The sequence below is a fragment of the Mesoplodon densirostris genome, chromosome 1 (genome assembly GCF_025265405.1).
Source record: "Mesoplodon densirostris isolate mMesDen1 chromosome 1, mMesDen1 primary haplotype, whole genome shotgun sequence".
Taxonomy (NCBI): Eukaryota; Metazoa; Chordata; class Mammalia; order Artiodactyla; family Ziphiidae; genus Mesoplodon; species Mesoplodon densirostris.
The window spans coordinates 228,195,630-228,217,907 of record NC_082661.1 but is presented as its reverse complement, the minus strand read 5'-3'; the positions used below and the strand labels follow the sequence as shown (position 1 = coordinate 228,217,907).

General features: G+C 40.2%; 1 protein-coding gene across 2 annotated transcripts in view; it reads left to right on the top strand.

Annotated features, from left to right (window-relative positions):
• The window catches only part of OTUD4 (OTU deubiquitinase 4), a 41,267-nt gene that overhangs the window by 14,032 nt on the left and 4,957 nt on the right, over window positions 1-22,278 (top strand). Inside the window, exons 6-20 of one of the 2 annotated variants that reach the window (XM_060115865.1) lie at window positions 882-963; window positions 2,834-2,966; window positions 5,478-5,535; window positions 5,786-5,903; window positions 5,998-6,062; window positions 8,548-8,642; window positions 9,712-9,812; window positions 9,911-10,097; window positions 14,177-14,339; window positions 16,623-16,746; window positions 17,048-17,103; window positions 17,611-17,685; window positions 18,640-18,775; window positions 19,265-19,525; window positions 20,910-20,950. In XM_060115865.1, the coding sequence (XP_059971848.1) occupies window positions 882-963; window positions 2,834-2,966; window positions 5,478-5,535; window positions 5,786-5,903; window positions 5,998-6,062; window positions 8,548-8,642; window positions 9,712-9,812; window positions 9,911-10,097; window positions 14,177-14,339; window positions 16,623-16,746; window positions 17,048-17,103; window positions 17,611-17,685; window positions 18,640-18,775; window positions 19,265-19,525; window positions 20,910-20,950 (1,695 nt within the window). Of the gene's footprint in view, window positions 1-881; window positions 964-2,833; window positions 2,967-5,477; window positions 5,536-5,785; window positions 5,904-5,997; window positions 6,063-8,547; window positions 8,643-9,711; window positions 9,813-9,910; window positions 10,098-14,176; window positions 14,340-16,622; window positions 16,747-17,047; window positions 17,104-17,610; window positions 17,686-18,636; window positions 18,776-19,264; window positions 19,526-20,909; window positions 20,951-22,278 lie in introns of both variants that reach the window. The other variant, XM_060115856.1, reaches the window with a different exon arrangement.

The following is a 22,278-nucleotide window of genomic DNA, read 5'->3' as shown; positions in this document are numbered from 1 at the left end:
CATTAAATAGAAAAATAACTTGTGAAAATGGGTTCTGCGATTGCATCCACAAATACTTTGGTAATTGTGATGTATTTCCCATTGTAAAGATAATTTACTGGCTAAGGTGCCATTATTTAGTCACAAAGCAGTAACAACTGAAAAATGATGTGAAACCTAGAAAGGGGACAAAAACATGATTCATTATTAGAGAACTTTGTTTTGGTATCATCCAGGCCAAGTTGAAGTGTCTTATCACCATGCAAATGGTGGTAAGGGGGCAGGGAACTGAGTGAAATAGACCTTTATAAGGACTTGCACGTTTCCAAGGTGCTTGGCTCTGGATCTGGCCTCTCCAGTATAATTTTTGGAATATGACGTAATCTAAGCAAAATCAGTGTGTATTTCTCTTAGCATAAGTGATTGACTTATGCTAATACACATAGCTAATACACATAAGACTTACATATACACATACAATGCACATAAGTGATTGACTATTTAGAAGGTACTTAAAACTGTAAAGCAGAAAAAATTTACCTTTGATTCTGCTTCTTAGAGGTAAGCATCATTAAAGTAAGGTTTTAGAATATTTTCTTACAGTCTTTTAACCCTCATCTTTAGGTAGTTGAAATCACGTTGTTTTCATATACTGTGTGTGATTTTTTGATCCCATAAGCATTTCCCCAAGTTATTACGAACTTTTGATTCATTGGCTGTGTAACATTTCAGCATATGGATGCATCATAGTTGACCACATTGGAGCTTTAGGTTACTTCTAAAATATTCACTTCCTACTAGGAAATTTATTTACTAGTAATTCAGAGATATTAGAGATGTAAGTTATTATGTAAATGTCATATATGAAGGGCTAAAAAATGTATTTTATTTTTCCCTTTCAGGTATTACTGTGTTTTTCAAATGGCAATCATTATGATATTGTCTATCCGATAAAGTATAAAGAGAGCTCTGCTATGTGTCAGTGTAAGTAATCACCCTTGTGCTTATATAGGAAATTTTCTTCCTAAGCATTATAGTCTTAATGCAAACAAGTCAGGGCAAATACACTGTTTTATTGTAAAAATATATTTCTGAGATCCTTAGGTTACCAAAAATGTTAATACTTTAATAAAAACTTATTTCAGTAGGAAAAAAAAGGCACTAGTATAGATTAGAGTTTGGCTTATAAATACAGTTATTTTTTCTTGCAGTAATTAATTTCAGTAATAAGGATTTGTATGTGTTTTTAAAGCTGTTAGTGTATAGCTTGAAAATCTAAATGACAGAGGAAATAAGGTATTTGATCGTATTTGGCTCTAGACCTGGGTTTCTTGACCTTGGCACTCTTTTTTTTTTTTTTTTTTGCGGTACGCGGGCCTCTCACTGTTGTGGCCTCTCCCGCTGCGGAGCACAGGCTCCGGACGTGCAGGCTCAGCGGCCATGGCTCACGGGCCCAGCCGCTCCGCGGCACGTGGGATCTTCCCGGACCGGGGCACGAACCCGTGTCCCCTGCATCGGCAGGCGGACTCTCAACCACTGCGCCACCAGGGAAGCCCGACCTTGGCACTCTTAATATTTTGGGCCGGATAATTCTTTGTTTTGTGCATTGTAGGATGTTTAGTAGTATCTACTCTGTAGATGCCAGTAGCGCTCTCTCTCCCATGTGACAACCAAAAATGTCTCCGGATTTTGCCAAGTATTTCCTGGGAGGATAAAATACCCCTTCCTTCCCCAGTTGAGCATTACTGCTGTGGTAGCGCCTTCCTGCCTTCTTACTTTATCTCCTTTATCATCTCTTATGACAAAGTGCACATGACTCATACAAAGCAGTGGTGCTGGGCATGTGATGGACATTTTTCCTCTGTTCTTTAGCTGGGGGTGACCAGTAAAGACATGTGTAATGTAAAATTTTAAGTTGATCTATTTGAGATATGGGAGTCTAGCTGTCTGTATCCTGGGCTGTGTCCTCCGCCTGTCCCAGCTAGTCAAAATCTGGACATTTCAGCTTTGGGAAGGACAGCTCATGGCACCTACCTTTCCTGTACTTCTCAGAACCTGTGGTTCGGATGATATTGGGATGGATGCAAGGTGGTCTGTGAGAAAGGGGGTCTCTTGGGGACTCGTTTAGGGGGTGGGCACCATTGTCGATGAATTCTTCGTGGACTTGTTTGGGTAAGGTTCACTGTAATTAAACCAAGGCAGAGTCCTGAATTCCCATGTGTAGGTTTTGAATGTTTGGTAATATATATTTCTATGTTTTCTGGAGTTGTTTTTTTTTCTTCTTTTTTTAAAGCAAAGAAGTTGTCTAAATATGCTTCAGTGGCTGCTGAGAATACATTTTACAATGGTTTCTTTTTAGTCCATCATGAAAAGTTATCTTCTTTCTAGCAATCTTAATGTTCCTTATGTTTTCCATCCAAGCCTCTTTAGGTTGGGCAGGTTGTGTGACATCTCTAGTTCTCAGTTTCTTCATGTGTACAGTTAGAATAAGAACACTTCACTGTGCTGGCATTAAATATGAAGGTGGTACGTAAAGGCTTAGCACAGAGTGTGGGATGTAGTCATTGCTCACTGTGCACGTTTAATTTTATCATACTTGGTTCAAAGTTGTGATACCTTTTTGTGTTAGTTTTTAAAATGTCAGTATATTATATAATGATTTTTGAACTAATTAACTGCAAAGACAGAAATCTAGTTCCTCTCTATCTAGGTAACTTTCTGATTAAATTGTGTTATTGCTCGTAAGGTGTTACAGGTATTTAGTTAGGATTTGGAAGCCCGGGCAATCTCAATGTTAATGTTAAAACGTAAAGTGAGTTAATATTGTGTAACATCTCTCTTTTGTTAATTGCAGCTCTGCTTTATGAATTGTTGTATGAGAAGGTATTTAAAACTGATGTTAGTAAAATCTTGATGGGACTAGACACCTCTGAAGTAGCTGATGAAAACAACAGTGAAATATCAGATTCAGAGGATGACAGTTGCAAGTAAGAGTGAATTTCAGTCCTGAAATATCCTTGTAGTGCCATACAAAGAAACAGTTCAGTAAATGTTTCTGCGTGGAGTAGCCTCACATATTGAGGTATTATGGTATTCCTAAAATACAGCAATACAGAAACTTATGCAGTAAGTTTCTTTTTTCCTGCCACTAATTTTATCTCATTTCTGTTATAGGACTGTTCCTTTTGAAAGTTGATTTTGTTTGTTTCTTTGTTTATTTTTGCTAAGCATCTATTTCTGTGTAATCGTGATGCACATATCTCTGAAATAGATCTGGTCCTGCCTATATGTGTGTATATTCTAAAATTTTAAGGTTAACCTGTCAATTGCTTACATATCCAGTGATGAAAACAGCCATTTTGATTTCCTTGACTTTCTTTTATTGTTTTCTTTCTTAGATAATGCTGCCTCCTTTTCTTTTTATATAATAAAAATCCCAAGTTGGGGTATAAGTATGTGAACAGCTCTGGATAATGCCTTTGTTTATGTTGCGAATAAACACCTTTTAACTTAGAGTCTGCAGCTTATTTTTCTTTTTCACTTAAGATATATAGGGTAGTGGTTAAGAGCTTGGGCTGTGGACATCCTAACCTGGTTTCATTCCTGGCTTCCTGCCAACTAACTGAACTTGGGGCAAGTTACTTAAATTCACTGAGAAGCCTCAATTCTATAGGTATAAAATGAGGATATATTAGTTTTCTTTAAAGTGGAGAATTTATAAGAATTAAATGAGACAACATGTAGAATGCACAGCCTAGTTCCTAGGTATAGTATCCAACGTAAATTAGTTTTTATCAGTGACGTTAAGAAGCTTACTCTGTATTTTATAAGAACCGACCTATTTCATTCTTGGTGAAGCTAAAAGTATATCATTCCTTTTGTATGAGAGTATGAAAGTACCCTTCTTGGCGTCACATACTGTGAAACTAGAGAAAAATGAAATTAAGCCTCAGGATATCTAATTCTTTATTAAACACTTAAATATATCTCTATTTGTAATTCCTAGCATTTCTTGAATTAAATTGGAGATCCTGATCGAAAATTTGGTTGACTACCATTTTTACATAAGAAAGAAATGTCAGATTAAAATCTGGGTCTCCCATTGTAAATTTAATCCTAGAATAGACTAATTAACTTTGCACAGATGGAAATTCTGCTGCCTGGTTTTCTCCAGGTGCCTAGTATGATTAAGGCATGTCATTGAGCATAGGGGAATTTTGAGGGAGAATGAATAACTAGCTTGTTGTAGCTTATTAACTTTACTTGGTGTGTGGGGACTTCCAGCAGATGCCCTTTGGTTGCTGCTGCAGTTTTAGCAACAGCTGGGTCTGGGATGGCAGCTGGCAGGTGAAGTAGGCAAAGTGTGGTGTAGAGGCTAGTAAGCTGGAGAAGTTTCCCAGGGATGGTGTGCTCATCGTAATGATCAGTTTTCCTTTTTATACTATAGTATTGAAGCCCTTGGAACATGGAAGCCTTCGTAATTAATTTTTTCTTGCATTATTAGGATTTCCTTTTACTTGTGTCATGTCTGGCTTAGGGAGGAGCAAGCTTCATTTAGGGAAGAATGCTACATAATCATGGCAAGATAGATAGGCATAGTGTGTAATATCCAGGCACTATGCTCCTGTGCCTGGATCTTTTCACATTCATATCGATCAATCCTGAAGTATTAGAAATTAGGGTGCTTTTTTAGTCCAGACTCTAAATACTTGGGGTCTCTTAAATGTTGCTGCATTTAAGGGTTATAGATTTGGAGATTGTCCTAAAGACTAGAGATTGGTTTATTAAGGAGGAGGAATTATACGACAGAAGAGTACAGTAGCCTCTCACCTCATCCCTCACTCAACTTGCCGTCAACTTGTCCAGCCTCTTGCCTACCCCTGGGTCTTTGCACTTGCTATCCCTTCTGCTTGCAATACTAAATAGCCGTATGGTTTGCTTGTCTCATCACATTTAATTCTTTATTCAAAAAGACATCTTCCTTCATCCCATTTTGTATTATTTGATCCTAGGTCTCAAAACTAATTTTTTCCTACCTTTATCCCCCAAAAGCACTTAGCAGCATTTAACATACTGATTGCTTATTTAGTTGGCGTCTACTCTTACCTGACTGTAGCAGTAATATTTTGTTTAATGGGGCCTCATCTATATTTTGAAAGGAAATTTTTACATTAAATGTTTTTATGAACTCAGTTATTCTACCAACCCAAATTTCGTAGTTTATTTCTGTTTCTCTCTTCTTGATGATCGAGTCAGTAAGAATTACTGATAAAAATCTTTGACCTGTATACATACACACATACACACATGTACATATATGCATATACATATGTATATGTATATATGCACAGTTATACTAAAACTTGTTTGAGCTCCTTGGAATATATATAGGTTTGACTTTTTGGAATATAACTGGGATTTCATATGACATTAGAACAAGTTAACTGCATGCAAACATTTTTGTGCTCCTAATGATCGCTGTATTTCTTCCTTTGTAGGAGTAAAACTACCACTGTTAATGATGTGAATGGATTTAAATCTTTGTCAAGTGATCAGGTATTTTTATTTAATGGTTTTTAACTACCTCTTCAATATAAGAAAGTATATGAATTTATAGTCTTAATTTTTTTTCTCTTTTCTGGTACATTTTCAATAGAGTCAGGATCATCTACTAGTAAGACATTTTTTGGTGACCTCTTAAATTTTTCAAGTTTTCTTCTTCATTTGATTTTACTCTTATACATATCTCAAACATGTTTTAAAAGCATTTCTCTGTTGATTGGACTTCCTGACTTTGTTTATTTAGCACCCGAAAAGCAATGGGAACTCTCCTAGCCTTCCTTTGTCTAGAAAGGTTCTTAAGTCACTCAGTCCAGCAGTCTATAGAAATGTGGAATATGAAATTTGGCTGAAGTCTAAACAAGGTGAGTTAAAAAATCTGTGTATTTTCCATAAATTTGCTTTGAGGCCCTTGAAAATGATTATGTCAACTTACTATAATGCTGATATTCTTTACAGCTCAACAAAAACATGATTATTCCATTGCTGCTGGCTTACAGTATGAAGTTGGAGACAAATGCCAAGTAAGTGATTGTGCAGAGGAAGAGAAGATTTTACTTGAAATCTTATTTATTGTAATAGGAATCAAGAAAACAGCTCAGGTTTGGATGTGTTGTTAATTTGGGATTTCAGAATATATTGTGTGTACATTTTAATAGTTATAAATATTTAGCTTTTGAATACATTACCAAAGTCAAATATATCTAAAACCATGGCGTCCCATCACATGATCTTTAAAATAATTCAGTCTTTGATATTACTTGCTTCAAAGAAGTAACAGTAACGTTTTAGATTTTTAGATATTTTCATTACAGTTGACAAATAATTTATTGAAATTGATTCAAACTTGACATTATAGGTCAATTTGGTTTATGGAAGGCATCCTGGAAGATTCTGATAATACAGTTTTTTGTTGGATTGAGATAAGAAAGTGAACAGTAAGAGAAGTTTTTGCCATTTACTTTGAATAAGCTGCTGCTTTGGGCTTAAAACTGTTGATTGTTAAGGGGGAAAGTTGTGTTTCACTAAGAAACACTTAGATCAGTGTTTCTTACGTGGAGTGATTTTGCACCCCTACCTCCCATTTAGCAATGTCTGCAGACGTTCCTATTGTTATAGCAGGGAAGGTGTGACTGGTATCTAGTGGGTGGGGGCCAGGCATGGTGCCAGACGTCCTAGAACGCACAGGACGGCACCCCAGCAAAGAATCATCTAGTCCCAAGTGTTAATAATGCCAAGACTGGAGAAACCTTTATGAAAAAATATTACTCTTCCTAAAACAAAAACAACACGCACACAAAAATAATAATTGCTATTTGGAAGGTAATTTTCATCAAAAATGGTCTTCATCAAAAAGTGTTGCCTTTTTAAAACTGTGTTAAAATAGCCATTGACTCACATTTCTTCTTGACTTGTGGAGGAAACACTTGTTCCTTGGTGATAAAGTGGTTTGTGAAAAGTGTCTGGGGGACCAGGATTATTTCTGGAGGTCAGTGACAGACTTTACCTTAAGAACTTTCAATAGTGTTCTGATTTGGGGGTATTTTTAAAGGAGAGGAAGAAGAGGATATGATTCATTTAGGTTCTTCCTTACACGATTGGCAGAAATGTGCCGTAATCACAACAGAATTGGGGAATCTTTTACTATAGAGATTTGGGGAACTTGGAACAGAACAAAAGAGAAGAGTAAAGCCAGGGCTTAGGGCACTCCCTCCCTCCCTAACCCCACTCAGTAGAGAAGAGAAGATTGCTTGTTTTATGCTGCGTCGCTAAAATTATGTTACTTGTTATTTTAAGTCAAGCATATTTGCTTTGAGATTTCGGTTGCTTTTGTAAAGCAGATGCTGTTGATAAGGTAGATGGTAAAGCAGGTACTTGTTTTAATTTTTTCCTTTTTAGAGTACTTTCTATTTCTACCCCTTGACTATTTCACTTGGATAAAATTAAATTGAAATTTTATTACGGAAACTGCTGTGACTCAAAGGTGACTTTTATTTACTCAAGCAAGCTTGTAAATGTAGTTTAAACTTCTAATAAAAACTAACTTCAGAAAAATATTTTTGATTCTTAAACTCTGGAAGAGAGGAAAAGCAGTGTCCTGCTGTGACTGAAGGACGAAAGCTCGGCTTGAGGACTTTGATCCACAGTTGGCCGTTCCTCTGCGTCTGGGTGTGGAGGGCTGACTGTACTGTGCCACTTTACATAAGGGAGTCGAGCATCCAGGGCTTCTGGAACCAGTGCCCCGCGGATGCCGGGGGCCAACTGTACTGATGAAAAAGGCGGAGGTGGCTTCACGCAGGGCTGTGTCCCTCGGGCTCCCAGTGCAGTGGTTAGCGGCGCCCTGTGCTGCGTGTGCCGTTTGACTGCAGGAGGAGACCTGAAGGCTTATCGTCCTGTTAAGATTTGCTGTTGTGTAATAACCAATTGTATGTCAGAGAAGAGGGGACGGATCTGTTTTTAGGGAGAAAAAGGTCACATTTACATGTGGCAATATTGTAAATATGGGAAAAGTGAGAAGACAATAGTGATTTTAATACTAGTTGTTCTCCTTTGTTGAGTGGTTGCTGTGTGCAGGCTGGTGTCCTTTATATATATCATGTGTACCTCATTCCACCTCCATGGGTCCTATGATGTAGGTACTATAAATAGCCCCATCTTACATATGAGGACACTGGAGCATGAGATAAGTCACTTGCCCAAGGTCATATTGCTGGTAAGTAGAAAAGCGGGGCCTGGAATCCTGCTCTGTGTGGTGCCACAGCCCTGCCTTCAGAACCAAGACAATTTAGAAAAAACTTGGAAGAGTAAACAAAGAAAAGTATTTTGGATGGAGGTACATAGGTCTGGGAGGTCAGAGGCAATATTATTGTGTACCTTTTGAACTTCGTTTTGTTTTTAACTGTGTATGTTCATTTTCTCTTTAGTTGAAAATGAAATAACAGTTTAAAAACTGATGGTTGATGCGAAAGAATCGGGTGACTGATTTTTCTTTGCGGAATCGTTCAACAGGTTAGGTTGGATCACAATGGAAAATTTTCTAATGCAGACTTTCAAGGGGTTCACTCTGAGAACGGGCCAGTTTTGGTCGAAGAACTTGGAAAGAAGTATGTACTGCTCTTCAGCTAAGGTGTTCATTCACCGTCTCTTCCACTTAGCCTAATGTATAATCATGAGCATTTCTAAATGTCCCTGTGTATTTGCAAATTCATTTAAATGTATTGCCTGCGTGTAGAGAAATATATTTGTGCAGATCTTGTAGAAAAATAGTTTGAGTTCATATTTAGTGTTATCCGTGTTAAGGTATTTTAAATAAAAAATATTTGTTTTGTTGCTTACTGTTTAAAATGTGCCATTCTTCACTAAGGCCATTTGGAAAATCAACCGTATTGTAGCTGTGAAGTGGGGACTTTGGAGGACAGGGACCACATTCATTTCTAATTTCATTCATTGCTGCCTTGCGTGCAGTCTTCAGTAAATGGTTATCTGATGGAGGAGTGAAATACTTGCTATTATGCAGTGTTACTTAGAGCAACTTTTGTTTCAGTTGCTGCTGCCTTTATTAGAGGAAAAGGTAGTAAATCACGCCTAAACTTTACTGTGGAAAATATCAAACATACACATATGTGAGGAGGATAGTCCAGTGAACCCCAATGTAACTATCACCCTATTTTAACAACTAACAGCAGGCTTGGCAGTCTTCTCTAATCTCTTCTCCCTAACCCCTTTAAAAAAGATGCGAGTGGAATTAGAATATTTGAAAGCAAATCCCAGACATCACACCGTTGCTCACAGACACATAGATGCCTCTGTGTGTCTCTAACACAGGAAAGACTCCTCGCTTCCCCGTCCTTAGCTACAGTCCTTTCATCACATCCCACAGAGTAATAGTCTTCCCTTCTTTATCTAATCTTTTGCTTAGGTAATGATTACGGCCTTTTAGTCTTCTGTCCTTGTAGGTTAGAACATGTGCTTTTGATTTACGTTGTCTTATTTGATTAGAGTTACGTCTGGGTCGCTGACTGCTTTGTACTTTACTGTGTTTTCAATATAAGAACTGAACCTGGGAATTCTTAGGTAAATGGAAAGTAAAATATTTATGCAGAATACTGAAGTGGATGGTCTTGGGGGGAGGAGCACGATAAATTACTGCAAGTCTTTTCCTTCCTTTTAAAGAGTTTCCCCGAAGAACCTCAGACCGCCTTCCTCGGAGAGCTGGAACACGGTGGCAGGGAAGAAGATGAAAAAACCTCCTTCAGGACAGAATGTCCATTGTGGTAGGAGCACGCCAGGTTACCCTTTCTCTGGGGAGGGGACGGTGCTTGGGGGGTGTCTATAGTGGGAAGATGATGAGGCAGTTTGGCTCTTGCCACAGACGCGGACTACAGAGCACCCAAGGCCCCGGCGAAGCCAGGAAAAGCCCCGCCCATGCTGCCGCCTCGCCTGCAGCACCCCCCGGGGCTGAGGCAGCGTGCGCCCCCCGGCCACCCTGCAGCGCCGCAGTCCCAGAAGCCCTCCAGTGAGCACAGAAGTCTGAGCAGGACACCCACACAGGCCGCAAGGTAACCGTCCCGCAGGCAGGAGAGCTAGAAACGAAGTGAGAAGCATCTCTTACTTTTCTGTGTCACATGCTTTTAAAAAGTTACAGTTTTTGTGCGTACACTTGTCTACAGCGTGACATTAAAAGTATCGTTGATAGAATAACGTGAGGACTTCAGTTCTGTATAGCTCTCTTGAAACCAATCAGAGTAATTTGGTAGGGTCAGACATCTTTGTTTCTGAATAACTTTTTTTCAAATGATTGAGATCGTAACCTGGCACCTCAAGAGTTTTCCGGTAGCTTGTAAATGTGTTAAATACTGAATTCCAAACTGCAGCCCGAATTCCTTGCAGGGTGAGGCTATTCCCCTTTACCTAGGAACTTAAATCAACCCAAACGGTCAGCTTACTTTGTTCCGACAAGTTTGGATTGTTGTAATGTGTCTAATACTGAACAGGTTGCTGTGATCACGAATTGCCAGCATTCTGACTGAAGATTCAGAGGCAGATGAACGTCAGGGTCATAGTTTCCTGTGCCGTGGATTTAAATTTTTCCCTAATCTGCCCTTCCTTGGAGTAGCAGTTACAGAGTAGTTTACGTTCTTTGGAGGAGCTTTATTTGAGAAGGTGTGTCTTACGTGGAGGCTGTCCTCTTCCTGTGAACTTGGCCACGTCTCCTGTGGGTGCTTGTGGTTCACCTTCCCCATCCAAGCTTGACCTCCCCGATCATCTGAACAGCTCCAGCGTCTGCTTATGTGCTTGCTAAGCTCTGGTCTTTTCGTTTCTTTCTTTTTGGCATTTGGGCATTCCCCTTTCTTGGGAACGTACTTAACATTTTGTCATGAAAGACAGTGTACGTAACATCTTTCAGGCAGAGTTGCAGGTTCTTAGGCTGACATGGTACCAATACTGTGCAGTTTCCTGGGGCTGTGGTAGCACAGTACCACGGACTGGCTTAAAGCAGCAGCAGTGTACGCTCTTACAGTCCTGAAGGTTGCAAGTCTGAAATCCAGGTGTCTTAGCGCCGTGCCCTCTCTGAAGGTTCTAGGGGAGGGTCTGTTCCAGGCCTCTCCTACTTCTGGTGTTGTCCCCAGTCCTCCGCGTTCCTTGGCTTGTAGATGTATCACTCCAGTCTCTGCCTGCATCATCACGTGCTGTTCTCCCTGGGTGTCTGTGTCTCTTCTAGTAAGGAACCAGTTACAGTGGGTTTAGGGCCCACCCTCCTCCGCTATGATCCCATCTTAATGGGATGACTTCTGCAGAGACCCTATTTATAAAGTCACATGCACAGATACGAGGGGTCAGGACTCGAACGTATCTTTTTTGGGAGATGCAATTCAATTCATAACAAATACCAGTATTTCCCATCCATTACAGTTTTTTTTTTTTAATTGAGCCAGCTGTTCAGGATAGCAAATTAATTGATATTGTTCAAAATCCAAAACACTGAAAAGTTTGTTCTGATAATTCTCCTTCCTATCCCTGTTGTCCCAGTTGTCTAGCTTCCTCTGCAGAGGCGTCCAGTGTTAACAGATTCTTGTGTATCCTTGAAGGGATGCTTATATGTGCGTAAGAAGTACATATGCATTCATAATCCAGTTATCCAAAAGTTCTAATGAGAACAGATGATTAAAAATCAATCATAAGAAAGAATTCCCTCATCCCTCAAGGGTGGTCACTAGATACACAACCCTGAGAAATGGCCTGGGTACAGAGTAATCAGGGCCGTGTGTTCTTGGCACGCCCAGCAACAGTGTGCAGGGGCATTCGGGGCCCACGGTGGGTTAGCCTCCCCCAACAGATAGCACTTATGTCACTAAATCACCTAGTTGTGGCTGAAATCTGATGTGTGGACATTGACCAGACTCCACTAGCATCTAGTGGTATCTTACCCAGTACAGGCAAAGTACCTAAGAGGACTAACTTACTTTGAGTATTAGCTTTGGAAACCTAAAAATGTGAAGTCAATATAGGAAGGTCATGGACAGAAATGAGATTTTTTTTTTTTTTAAATAAAGTTCTCATATTTTAATAGACTAGAAGGGCCTTTTTTTTCTCTTGAACAGAGGATACTCTTGAATGTCTTAAAATTAAAAAAAAAGAACATACACAGACTACCAAATGACTAATTTAAATACACTTTTGTTTACCACAAACTGAATTTTTATCCAGTGTGTTTCTAGGGTTTTGTCCAGTCTGTTAGGAATTAGAATGATCAGACGGACGTGGTCCTTTTCTTATTTATGTGTTAGCTACCTATTACTTGGTGTATAAAACACTTGATGGCAGAAGGCAGTGGAGAGAACATAGACATACATGTAGCTTTGGAGAATTTTGACACTGTGATTGATTATGTGCGAACGTAGTTGTACTTGCAGTTAGTAAGCCTTCTAGCCTGTGGGCGTGAGAATGAATTTTACTAGTGTGTTAAATTTAGAGACTGCTGATGGTTGAATATTAAAAGTAAGATTCTAAAAAATTCTAGTCAAAATTTAGAATTTTATAGCTAACACTCCAGTTGATTTAAGTCCATTAGAATTTATCTTCACTTCATTTCTAATATTTAACACATTAGTTTGGAATTCTCATTATAGAATAAAAAGAGCAGTGATGTTGGGCGTGAGACCTTCTTGACCTCTCGCTTTTTAAATTTCTTTCTCATTGATATTGTCTCTTCCTTTGGAGAAAACAAAACAAAGTGTAACAAAAACCAAGCAGGATTGCCATGTATGCTTTCATTATGCAGGTGCCGAAAATGATAGACGTGTCCGTGCTGAATATTTCCCCTCCCGCTAGGCTCAGATAGGAAGGTTCTCTGTGGTGTGAGGGTGAGATGTGGGCTTCAGGTGATAGAGCGCGGAGGTTAGGGAGTGTGGACTTTCTGGAGACTCCTGGCACTAGCTGAGTCATCTCTGAAGTCTTTGCCCACTGGGGTTTGAGAAGGACTGGTCTAAGATTGAGGGTCCAGGTTTGCTCCCCGTCTTTTTCCCTAATAACTCTGGGGTTGACATGTGCCCCATTGGAATTAGGGTGTGATTTTAAGTGGGACTGAGGACATGAAATGGCTGTTCTTTATTTCAGAGGTAGGAGAATCAGGTGGAATCAGTTGTGTCCTTCCCACTCTTTTTAGGGAGCTGCATCTCTTCAGTATATTTTCTCTGTTGGCTTTGGGTTTTCATTTCCCACTGTTGTGGAACTATTAGACAAAGTATAGAAATAGTATTCATATTGCCTATAATAATTTTAATTCATATAAAAATGTTAGGGTTATGTTATAGGCTACTAGACTCTATTCATGAATTTTTTGTCTCCTTTGACCAAAGTTATTGAAATAACAGCAGTCTTTTTTTTTTTTGAGAGTGAAAAATATTCTCAAATTTTTAATTACACCTCACCATTTCCACACAATCTTAATGATGCATTTTTCAGAATTTTTCTTTTTCTTTTTTTTTTGTGTGTGTGTTAGTTTCTGCTTTATAAGAGAGTGAATCAGTTATACATATACATCTGTTCCCATATCCCCTCCCTCTTGCGTCTCCCTCCCACCCTCCCTATCCCACCCCTCTTGACAGCAGTCTTATCTGCAGTTAGTATCTAGCCTGGTGCATTTTTTTCTTCTTTTCACCTTTCATCCTCCCTTGGGAGTGTCATTAAAAAGCAGGAGGATGGTCGTGGTGTCTCTTTGAACGTTGTCCTTTACTTAGAACAGAAAATTAGAGTGCTTTTGAGGCCTAAACTAGTAACCTTCCCTTTCCTTTGAAAGAGAATTCTTATGGAAGTATTGGAATATGGCGTAAAGAAAATATACAGTGCTTACATTTATGCCTTCCTGTATCACTTGGAAGTGAGTTATATTTTTCTTTTCTTTCCACCCTATTTTAAGTTTGTCTTCTTGACTCTGAAATGTAGCCTAATGCTCCAGGGGCTTCTGTTTCCTAAACATTTATTAATCAGGCAGCTAAAAGTTTTGTAATCTCACAGTGTAGCTAAACTGGTCAAATATTTGAATTGCTCAAAGCGTTGTTTTATATTATTTTAGGTACTCAGTACATTTTGTCTTTTTTTTTTTTTTTTTTCATGACAAGAATGTTTTGTTTGACAGGAAACCTGATCGTGAGAGAGCTGAGGATTTTGATGCCACGACTCGAGAATCTAACTATTTCGGCCTCTCTCCAGAAGAGCGCAGAGAGAAGCAAGCTATAGAAGAATCTCGTTTACTCTATGAGATTCAGAACAGGGATGAACAGGCTTTCCCAGCTCTTTCCGTATGTATATAAAAAGGGATTTTAAAAGTTATCCTTCAGAAGTCTTCCTTAATACAGTTTTTGTATTAAGCCATAGTTTTAAATGCTAGACTGGTAGTTTTTAAACTGAAAGATACCGTGGTGATTATGCAGCTCCCCCTCCTTTTCATCTTCGTGAGTAAGGTGGGGTCTAAAGATATTTCTAGTTGGTGGCAGAGTTGAGGCAAGTAATAAATTGGTTATCTCACTTTAGTATTTTCTTTTTTTAAAAAAAATTATTTTATTTTTGGCTGCGTTGGGTCTTTGTTGCTGGGCACAGGCTTTCTCTAGTTGTGGTGAGCAGGGGCTACTCTTCGTTGTGGTGCGCGGGCTTCTCATTGCGTGGCTTCTCTTGTTGCGGAGCACAGGCTCTAGGCACGCAGGCTTCAGTAGTTGTGGCTCGCGAGCTTAGTTGCTCTGTGGCATGTGGGAATCTTCCTAGCCCAGGGCTTGAACCCGTGTCCCCTGCATTGGCAGGCGGATTCTTAACCACTGCGCCACCAGGGAAGCCCTAGTATTTTCTTTTGAACCAAAACTCATTTGTGTTTGCTAGCCAAAACCAGTAACTTTCCCTAAGCAGTAGAGGTTCATGATTCGGTTAACGAGATACATCTGTAAAACCAGGCAACTCTTTTCAGTGTCCCTTATTAAACGTACCAGGACAAGATTAACCTGGTACATGTAAATAAGAGCTGTTGTTCAGAGCGGTCACTGTTGGAGGGGGTAGTACGTGCAGCCCTGGGGCTTTGCCCTTGCTCCCTGTGTCAGACGCTGGGCTCCCTGTGTCAGACGCTGGGCTCCCTGTGTCAGACGCTGGGCTGTGATGGATGCTTCTCTGATGAGACAAGTGTTCCCTACCTTTAAGTTTCTTACTTCTTTTGGGGGAGTCAGAAGGGAAAACAGTTCTTGTGTAGAGTGAAGTAAATGCTGTGTGAGGAGGGGTCATTGGCAGCACCGGGCAAGGGTTAGCTACTTGAGTCTGGGGGCACTGGGCGCCCTGTGCCTATGGTCTGAAATATCGGTAAGTGACACCAAATGACCTGTGACGGAGAGTGGTGGTTGGAACACTTTCTGAACAGTGGATTAAACAAACAAAATGGAATGTTACAGGATGCTACCCAATATATATATCATATATATGATACATATATTGGCGTATATATATATCTCAATATGTATAATATGTATATAGGTATATATGTTTATACCAGTATAAAACATTAAAGCCCCACACACTCAATTTTTTGTACTCTGGCCTCCGAGGGATCCTTCAGAGGTGATGCTCAGTTGAAAACAGCTGACCTGGAACAGTATATATATAGTTCAGTCTGGCACAGGGGTTGGAGTTTAGGAATTACTGGAAGAAGTGCCCAAATTCATATGTGAATTAGGCATGGTCTTTAGTCTCAGTATATTTATCTCTGTGATATATTATTTTTCCATAATATTTAGAAAATAAAAAACTACAAATCATTTAAGCTTCTACTCAGCTCTTTGTCCTTTTTTCAGTTAGTGAGTGGGGAGAAACAACTACTGTAATGTGAGAATAGATGGTGAAATTTTTTGATTGTTAAAAATGGAGTCTTCGTACTCATTGTCTTTAAATAGGCATTTGATCCTGTCTTGGACTTGACAGCGACTCAGGTTTGTCTTGTAGAAAACGCCTGCCACAGGGGGCTGAGGTCGTCTTCTCAGCCGTGGGCAGCATTTACTCACAGATGCTGGAGGAGGAGAGACCTTCAGTGGTGATTTAGCTGAGAAGCCAGACTTATTCCAGTCCCCGTGTTTCACCAGTTAGAAGTTGGAGCTCTCGTGGAGCTTGGGTGATTTGTTGACAGTCAGTAGCATGTCAGTGGTCAGCGTCCTAGTGCACTGTATCTGCCCGTTTGCACTTGGGTGTTTTTCCCCCACCAAGGGCTGTGGCTCAGCTATGGCTGCTTTTGAAGGCTTTGTGCAGAGAATGGAAGTGTAAGTTGCAAAGTGAAGGTTTGGTCAGGGTGGCTTCCTGAAATATGGGCATATGAAGAAGCCTTCATACTAATTTAGGCCAGACGTCTGATTGCCTTATTAGTAAGCCGATTACTATAGAGTATATAATATGAACCCTGGGTCCTATTTGTTTGTAGTTTGGGAAGTATAAAGATAGGGCTATGAATTTTGAGAGTTTTAGTTAGATGTATGAAGAGTAAGGTTAATTAGAAGATTTTGTTCATATATTTGTGAGTAAATCTTTAACCCAAAGTGTTGGGTTTTGTTTATTTTAAGAGCTCATCAGTCAGCCAGTCAGCTTCTCAGAGTAGCAACCCAGGCGTCCAGAGAAAATCATCACATGGAAGCGATAGAAAAGGCAGCAGGCGGAGAATGGACACCGAAGAAAGAAAAGATAAAGGTGTGTTATTTCATCATTTGAAAGCAGATGCGAGAGATCTGTTTCTGGCTTAAAGTCAGACATGGGGAAAAGAACTTAACTTTTTAAATGATCAAGCAATGCACTGTCACGTCTCACTGTTGTAGAGGAGCGTTGACTCAAGCTAAATAAAGCACATCGTGTTATTCTGAAAACTCTATTATCCACTGACTAAACATGGTTCACATGGTACTTTTGGCTTTCTCTGTCTTCACGTTTTATTGTTGTGTCTTCGCACCTAACTAGTGAATGATGCCGTCTTTTTTATCCTGATCTGTTATAGACTCTGTCCATGGACATATTCCCTTGGATAAAAAGCCCGAGCCAGGCACATTGGAGGTAAACGTTTTAAATACTAATTGCGTCTCTTTCTTTTTCCTTAACATTGTGATAGTGTAGAAGGAGATGGAGATGATTTCATCATTTTATAACAAAGTGTTAGGGAAGTAGAAAAGCAGAAGAAAATTGAGAAAACATTACAGTGCTTGAGAAGAATTCACTCACAAATTAGAACCGTTTCTTCAAGGGTACCTTGTGATGACCTATCTGAATTGGTGGAACATAGCTTAGCTTTTATTTTCCATTACTCTATAGTAGATTGAGATTTTTATGGGAAAAGTGCTGTTTTGAAACCATGCTCCCGATAAAAACTGCCCAGTAGTCTGATGTGATGAAGATGTGGAGGCAAAACGCCCTACCTGTTGGAGCCCAGGTACAATGGAAAAGAGTAGTTGGTCGTCAGAGGGCTCAGGCAGGTGCGGGTAGGGCAGCCGTGATTACCCCAGGATGTGGGTCTTTGAAATGCAAAAGTCTGCTTTTTTTTTTTTTTTTTTTGTGCTTCCAAAGAATATTAGCAATGATAAATGTTCAAGAATTACATCACCGTCAAAGAAATTAGAGTGCCCACCTCCTACAGAACAAGTAAGTACCTTGTAGCGTTTGACATTGACTGCTCCATTCCCTGGGTTTCTTAACTCTTACTGTCATCATTAAAAAACAGAAAATACAGGAAATGGGAGAATTTACTCTATCTAGTATCATCATTTGGAATACAATTATGATTTTTCTCTCATTCTGTTCTTGGTTAGTCTAGAATGTTCTCAAGTTTTAATGGAATGTTATTTTTATAATCACCATTGTCTGGACCTAGAAGCCATTCTTCTGAATTGATTTTGAATCAGTTTGTATCTGGCACCTTGTGTTGCCTTTGTGGTGAGTTGGCTTGAACATGAGATTTTTGAAGGGAAATTATGAATTTCTGTTTTATTTCAAAACTTTAAAGGAGAGTTAGACAACTCTGCATGCTTCACAGTTATTTCATGGAAGGGAGGCAATGTAACGATTGAAGAGATTAGAAAAGTATACATCTAAAGTGCAGTGCCACCAATTTACAGATTTAATGATGAAGGAACCTGAGTTCTAGCAGATTATTTTGGTTCTTGATCTAATACAGGAGGAGAGAAGGTTCTTATCCTTTGCCTTTCAGTTAACATCCTTCATGTGAGGTAGGAAGCGTACCGTTTTATGCTAAGTCTTTGTGTGAGGCGCTTCTAAACTCATGAATTTCAGGGTGATTTCGGTGATTTTGCTTTCCTGCCTTAAACGCCTTGTGTTCAAGTTGCTTTGTAATTTGTTTCTCACCCTGCCAGTGACTTCTGTGACTTTTGGTGGGCAATCACTGGTTAGGATCACATTTGTTAGTACGGGATTTTTAGCTACTGTGTTTTTTTCTTTCATTTCTAAGACCAGAGAAAGACCATTTATGTAGAAACCACAGGTGTGTAAAAGGCGGGCAACTCAAGGGACCTGTGGTGGTTGAATTAGCGTGAAGCAAAATGAACTCTTGTCTTTTTCCACGCCCTCTTCTTGAAGAAGCCAGCAGAACACGTGTGTCTGTCCAATCCAGCTCCCCTTCTCGTGTCTCCAGAGGTACATCTAACTCCTGCCGTGCCTTCTTTACCAGCCACTGTGCCAGCCTGGCCAAGTGAACCTACAACTTTTGGACCAACAGGTTAGATAAAAATTTAAAAAGTTCAGTCCCAAGTCTTGACATTCTTGAGTGTGAGCTTGACCTCCGAGCAGGATTAGGTGTGTGGAGCCTCCCAGAGCACGGCTCTGCTTGCAGCTTCCTGTGGTGCTCAGTTGAGGTGCGCCCTCACAGTCTCGGGAGCAGGTGTGTGAGCTCTGGTTGCCCAGTGCTGGCAGCACAGTTTTCACCCCCGTGGGCCAGCTCTCTGCCAGGCTCCGGGTCTTGTTCATAAGAGCTGTTATTAGAAGATACTGACTCAAGGCTTGTTTTCTGGGCGCTTGTTTCCTCCTTTGTGTCCAGGAGCATGTTTGCTTGACATCAGTACTTCTTTAGATTGCTTAAACACACACCGTTTTACGAGCTATACAGTTTTATAGCATTCTTCACCTTTTAGCTTAATGTAAACTTACATTTGTCGAGAATTATTTTTACCCCTTTATAGCTTTTGATTCCTTTCCCTTTCTTTTGTAGGTGTCCCTGCTCAAATTCCTGTTTTGTCAGTGACACAGACTCTGACCACTGGACCTGATTCTGCTGTGTCCCAAGCTCATTTAACACCCTCTCCAGTTCCTGTGTCGATACAGGCCGTTAACCAGCCCTTGATGCCTTTGCCTCAGACACTGAGCCTTTACCAAGACCCACTCTATCCTGGGTTTCCTTGTAACGAAAAGGGAGATCGAGCCATTGCACCACCTTATTCACTGTGTCACACTGGGGAGGACCTGCCTAAAGGTGAGCGCCTTCTCCGAGTTCAAGTTGATTTTATTGATCAAGTACTGATACAGGTTCAGTGAGAAATGTAAGTAGAGGACAGGAGAGGTCACGTTGCTGAGTAAAAGCCAGAGGACGTGCTGGGGAGGACAGCGGAGGCTCAGCTGCTGGTCACTCATCGCTCCTGTTTCAGCTTCTGTTTGATTGGGGGGTGCCTTTATATGTTTAGCACTATATAAACTATTATTTATAGCAGCAGCCCCTCCCCTTACTCCCCTGCCCGTCATTTTTTCAAAAACAGTCTGAAACCATTTTTTTTTTAATTTTAATTTTTAAATTTATTTTTATTTTTTGGCTGTGTTGGGTCTTCGTTTCTGTGCAAGGGCTTTCTCTAGTTGTGGCGAGCGGGGGCCGCTCTTCATCGCCGTGCGTGGGCCTCTCACTGTCGCGGAGCACAGGCTCCAGACGCGCAGGCTCAGTAGTTGTGGCTCACGGGTCTAGTTGCTCCGCGGCATGTGGGATCCTCCCAGACCAGGGCTCGAACCCGTGTCCCCTGCATTGGCAGGCGGATTCTCAACCACCGCGCCACCAGGGAAGCCCCCGTGAAACCATTTTGAATTAAATCTTAATAGTGTTACTAACCAGATAACTAAACAGTACTGAGTTTTCACATCAGTGGTTTGGTGTTTGGAACTCCTCATATTACTTCATCCATGAAAAAACTGTAGAGGAGAATGAATAGAAAACACAGTAGCTGTCATTCTAGTACTGCATGCAATAGTGTATATTTTTTAAGGAATTCTTTTTAAATTCGTCTTTTTTTTTTTTTAAAGAAAGTTTAGTTTGCAAGATCTCCTATTTGAAAAACTGAAGGAGTAATGTAGTGACTCTCTGTGCTCTTTACTTGGATTTTTGTGGATAATTTTATTAGTGGTTTGATGTTTGTGTCTGTGGGTAACCGGCTAATGTCCAATGAATACCTGAGCTAGTATTATCCTACTAATCTTGTTAATGATCTAGGTTTATGTTGATTTTTACTCTTACCCCCAACTTTTTTATTTCATAATAATTTAAGCCCCACAGAGAAGTTGAAAAAGAAATGCAGTGAGCACCTGAGTTTTCTTTGCACAGATTTAAGTGTAGTCATAAAAATCTCAATTTAAGCCATTTTGGGGCATGGATGTTAGACTAGATAAAGCATGTCGAATCTGGAATTACCCTGCAGTAACAGAGTCTGGTTTTGGTCATATTACAATTTTTAATATATGTTTTATATCACAGGCTAGAGAAAAACAATTCCAGGAGGCAAAATGGTCCTTAGAACTGTCTTATCATTTGAGGATAATGAACAAAAGCTTTTTGTGAATGTATACTTTTAGTGAGTGACGATGTTACTTATTTTCAGATAAGAACATTCTTCGATTCTTCTTCAATCTTGGTGTAAAGGTATTTACATTTTATCATTTTGAAGTTATTTTAAGTTATTTAAGTTAATACGGTTTTACATTATTACCATTTAAATAATCTTAACTCTTATCCTGTTGGTCAATACCCTAAGGTTTACTAAATCTCATTATTTTAAGAAGTAACATTTTCAGTACCATACAGTTTGTTTTTGGTGGTGATTGCGGCTCCAGTATTTGCTTGCTTTTCCTTTTAATTGGCAGTGGTTTAACCCTGTGAGTGTATTCGGGAAACAGCCTAGTGGAAGTGCCCCTGTGGGGAATTAGGTGAAAGGTCTGGGTTTGAAATTCTCTCCCTGCACTTCTTATCTATATGGCCCTGGGCAAGTCATTGAGGGTGTCTGAGCCTGGCTGTTTTCACTTATGGAATGGGGGTGATGCTCTTCTTCTGTCTGCCTCAGTTGCTTGAAAGGCTGAGAGGAGGCCACCTGTGGAAGGTGGAGCTCACTAGCAGAGCAGAGCTCCCTGTGGGAGGTGATCAGCCTGAAGATGGCTTGTCTTAGAAGGAGCTGGAGAACTCTGTTCTCGTCAGTGCGGTGTTGTCTGCTGTCTTGGATTCGTTTCTGCGGGTTCTAGACTGTTAATACATGAAATGAAGTGCCCTACCGTGTGTGGACTATGGACCAGTTCATAAAAGGAGACCTGATTAATTTCTCCATCTGCTGCATTCACGCGTAGTTTATATTTATCTAGTTAATGTTGGCTGTAGCTGATTGGTTAATTAGCCAGCTGTCTGGTAAATTTTTCTTCGTGTTTTGGTGTTTAGCTGAACCTTCTGCAGGGGAAGGATTTGGAGTATTTCATTTTCGGTATTTATCCTTATCTGGCTAGAGGTCGACTTTAATCCTCGCAGTTGGATTGCTCTGGGATCTCCTCTGACTGTGGAGTCCAGATGTTGGGGGTCACCTACTTCTGTACCAGCGTTTTCATGGTAGAACACGTCTAGACTAGGTAACTAGTTGGCACGGGGTCACACACTGAGTTAGTGGTAGAGCCAGAACGTGAATGAATGCAGGTCAAGCTAAACAGCCAGGGATCGAGAGACCGGAAGTTGGAGGCTCAAGTGCTTGATGGCTGGTGGTGGTTTTGGAGGTCTGTGTCACCCCAGATTACTTGTGTGCAGTTAGATCTAAAGGACGGAATCAGTGATCATGACAACCTGTAGGTGGGGTCATGACTCTCTCTCCTTTCAAACCTCTGTAGCGGGACTCGGAGTTGGTTTCAGGATAGGAACAAGGAATGGAGTCTCATAGCCGTGACTTAATTTTGTAATTCCTTTGCATGTTGTGTATCAGGGTGATCCTAGTATTT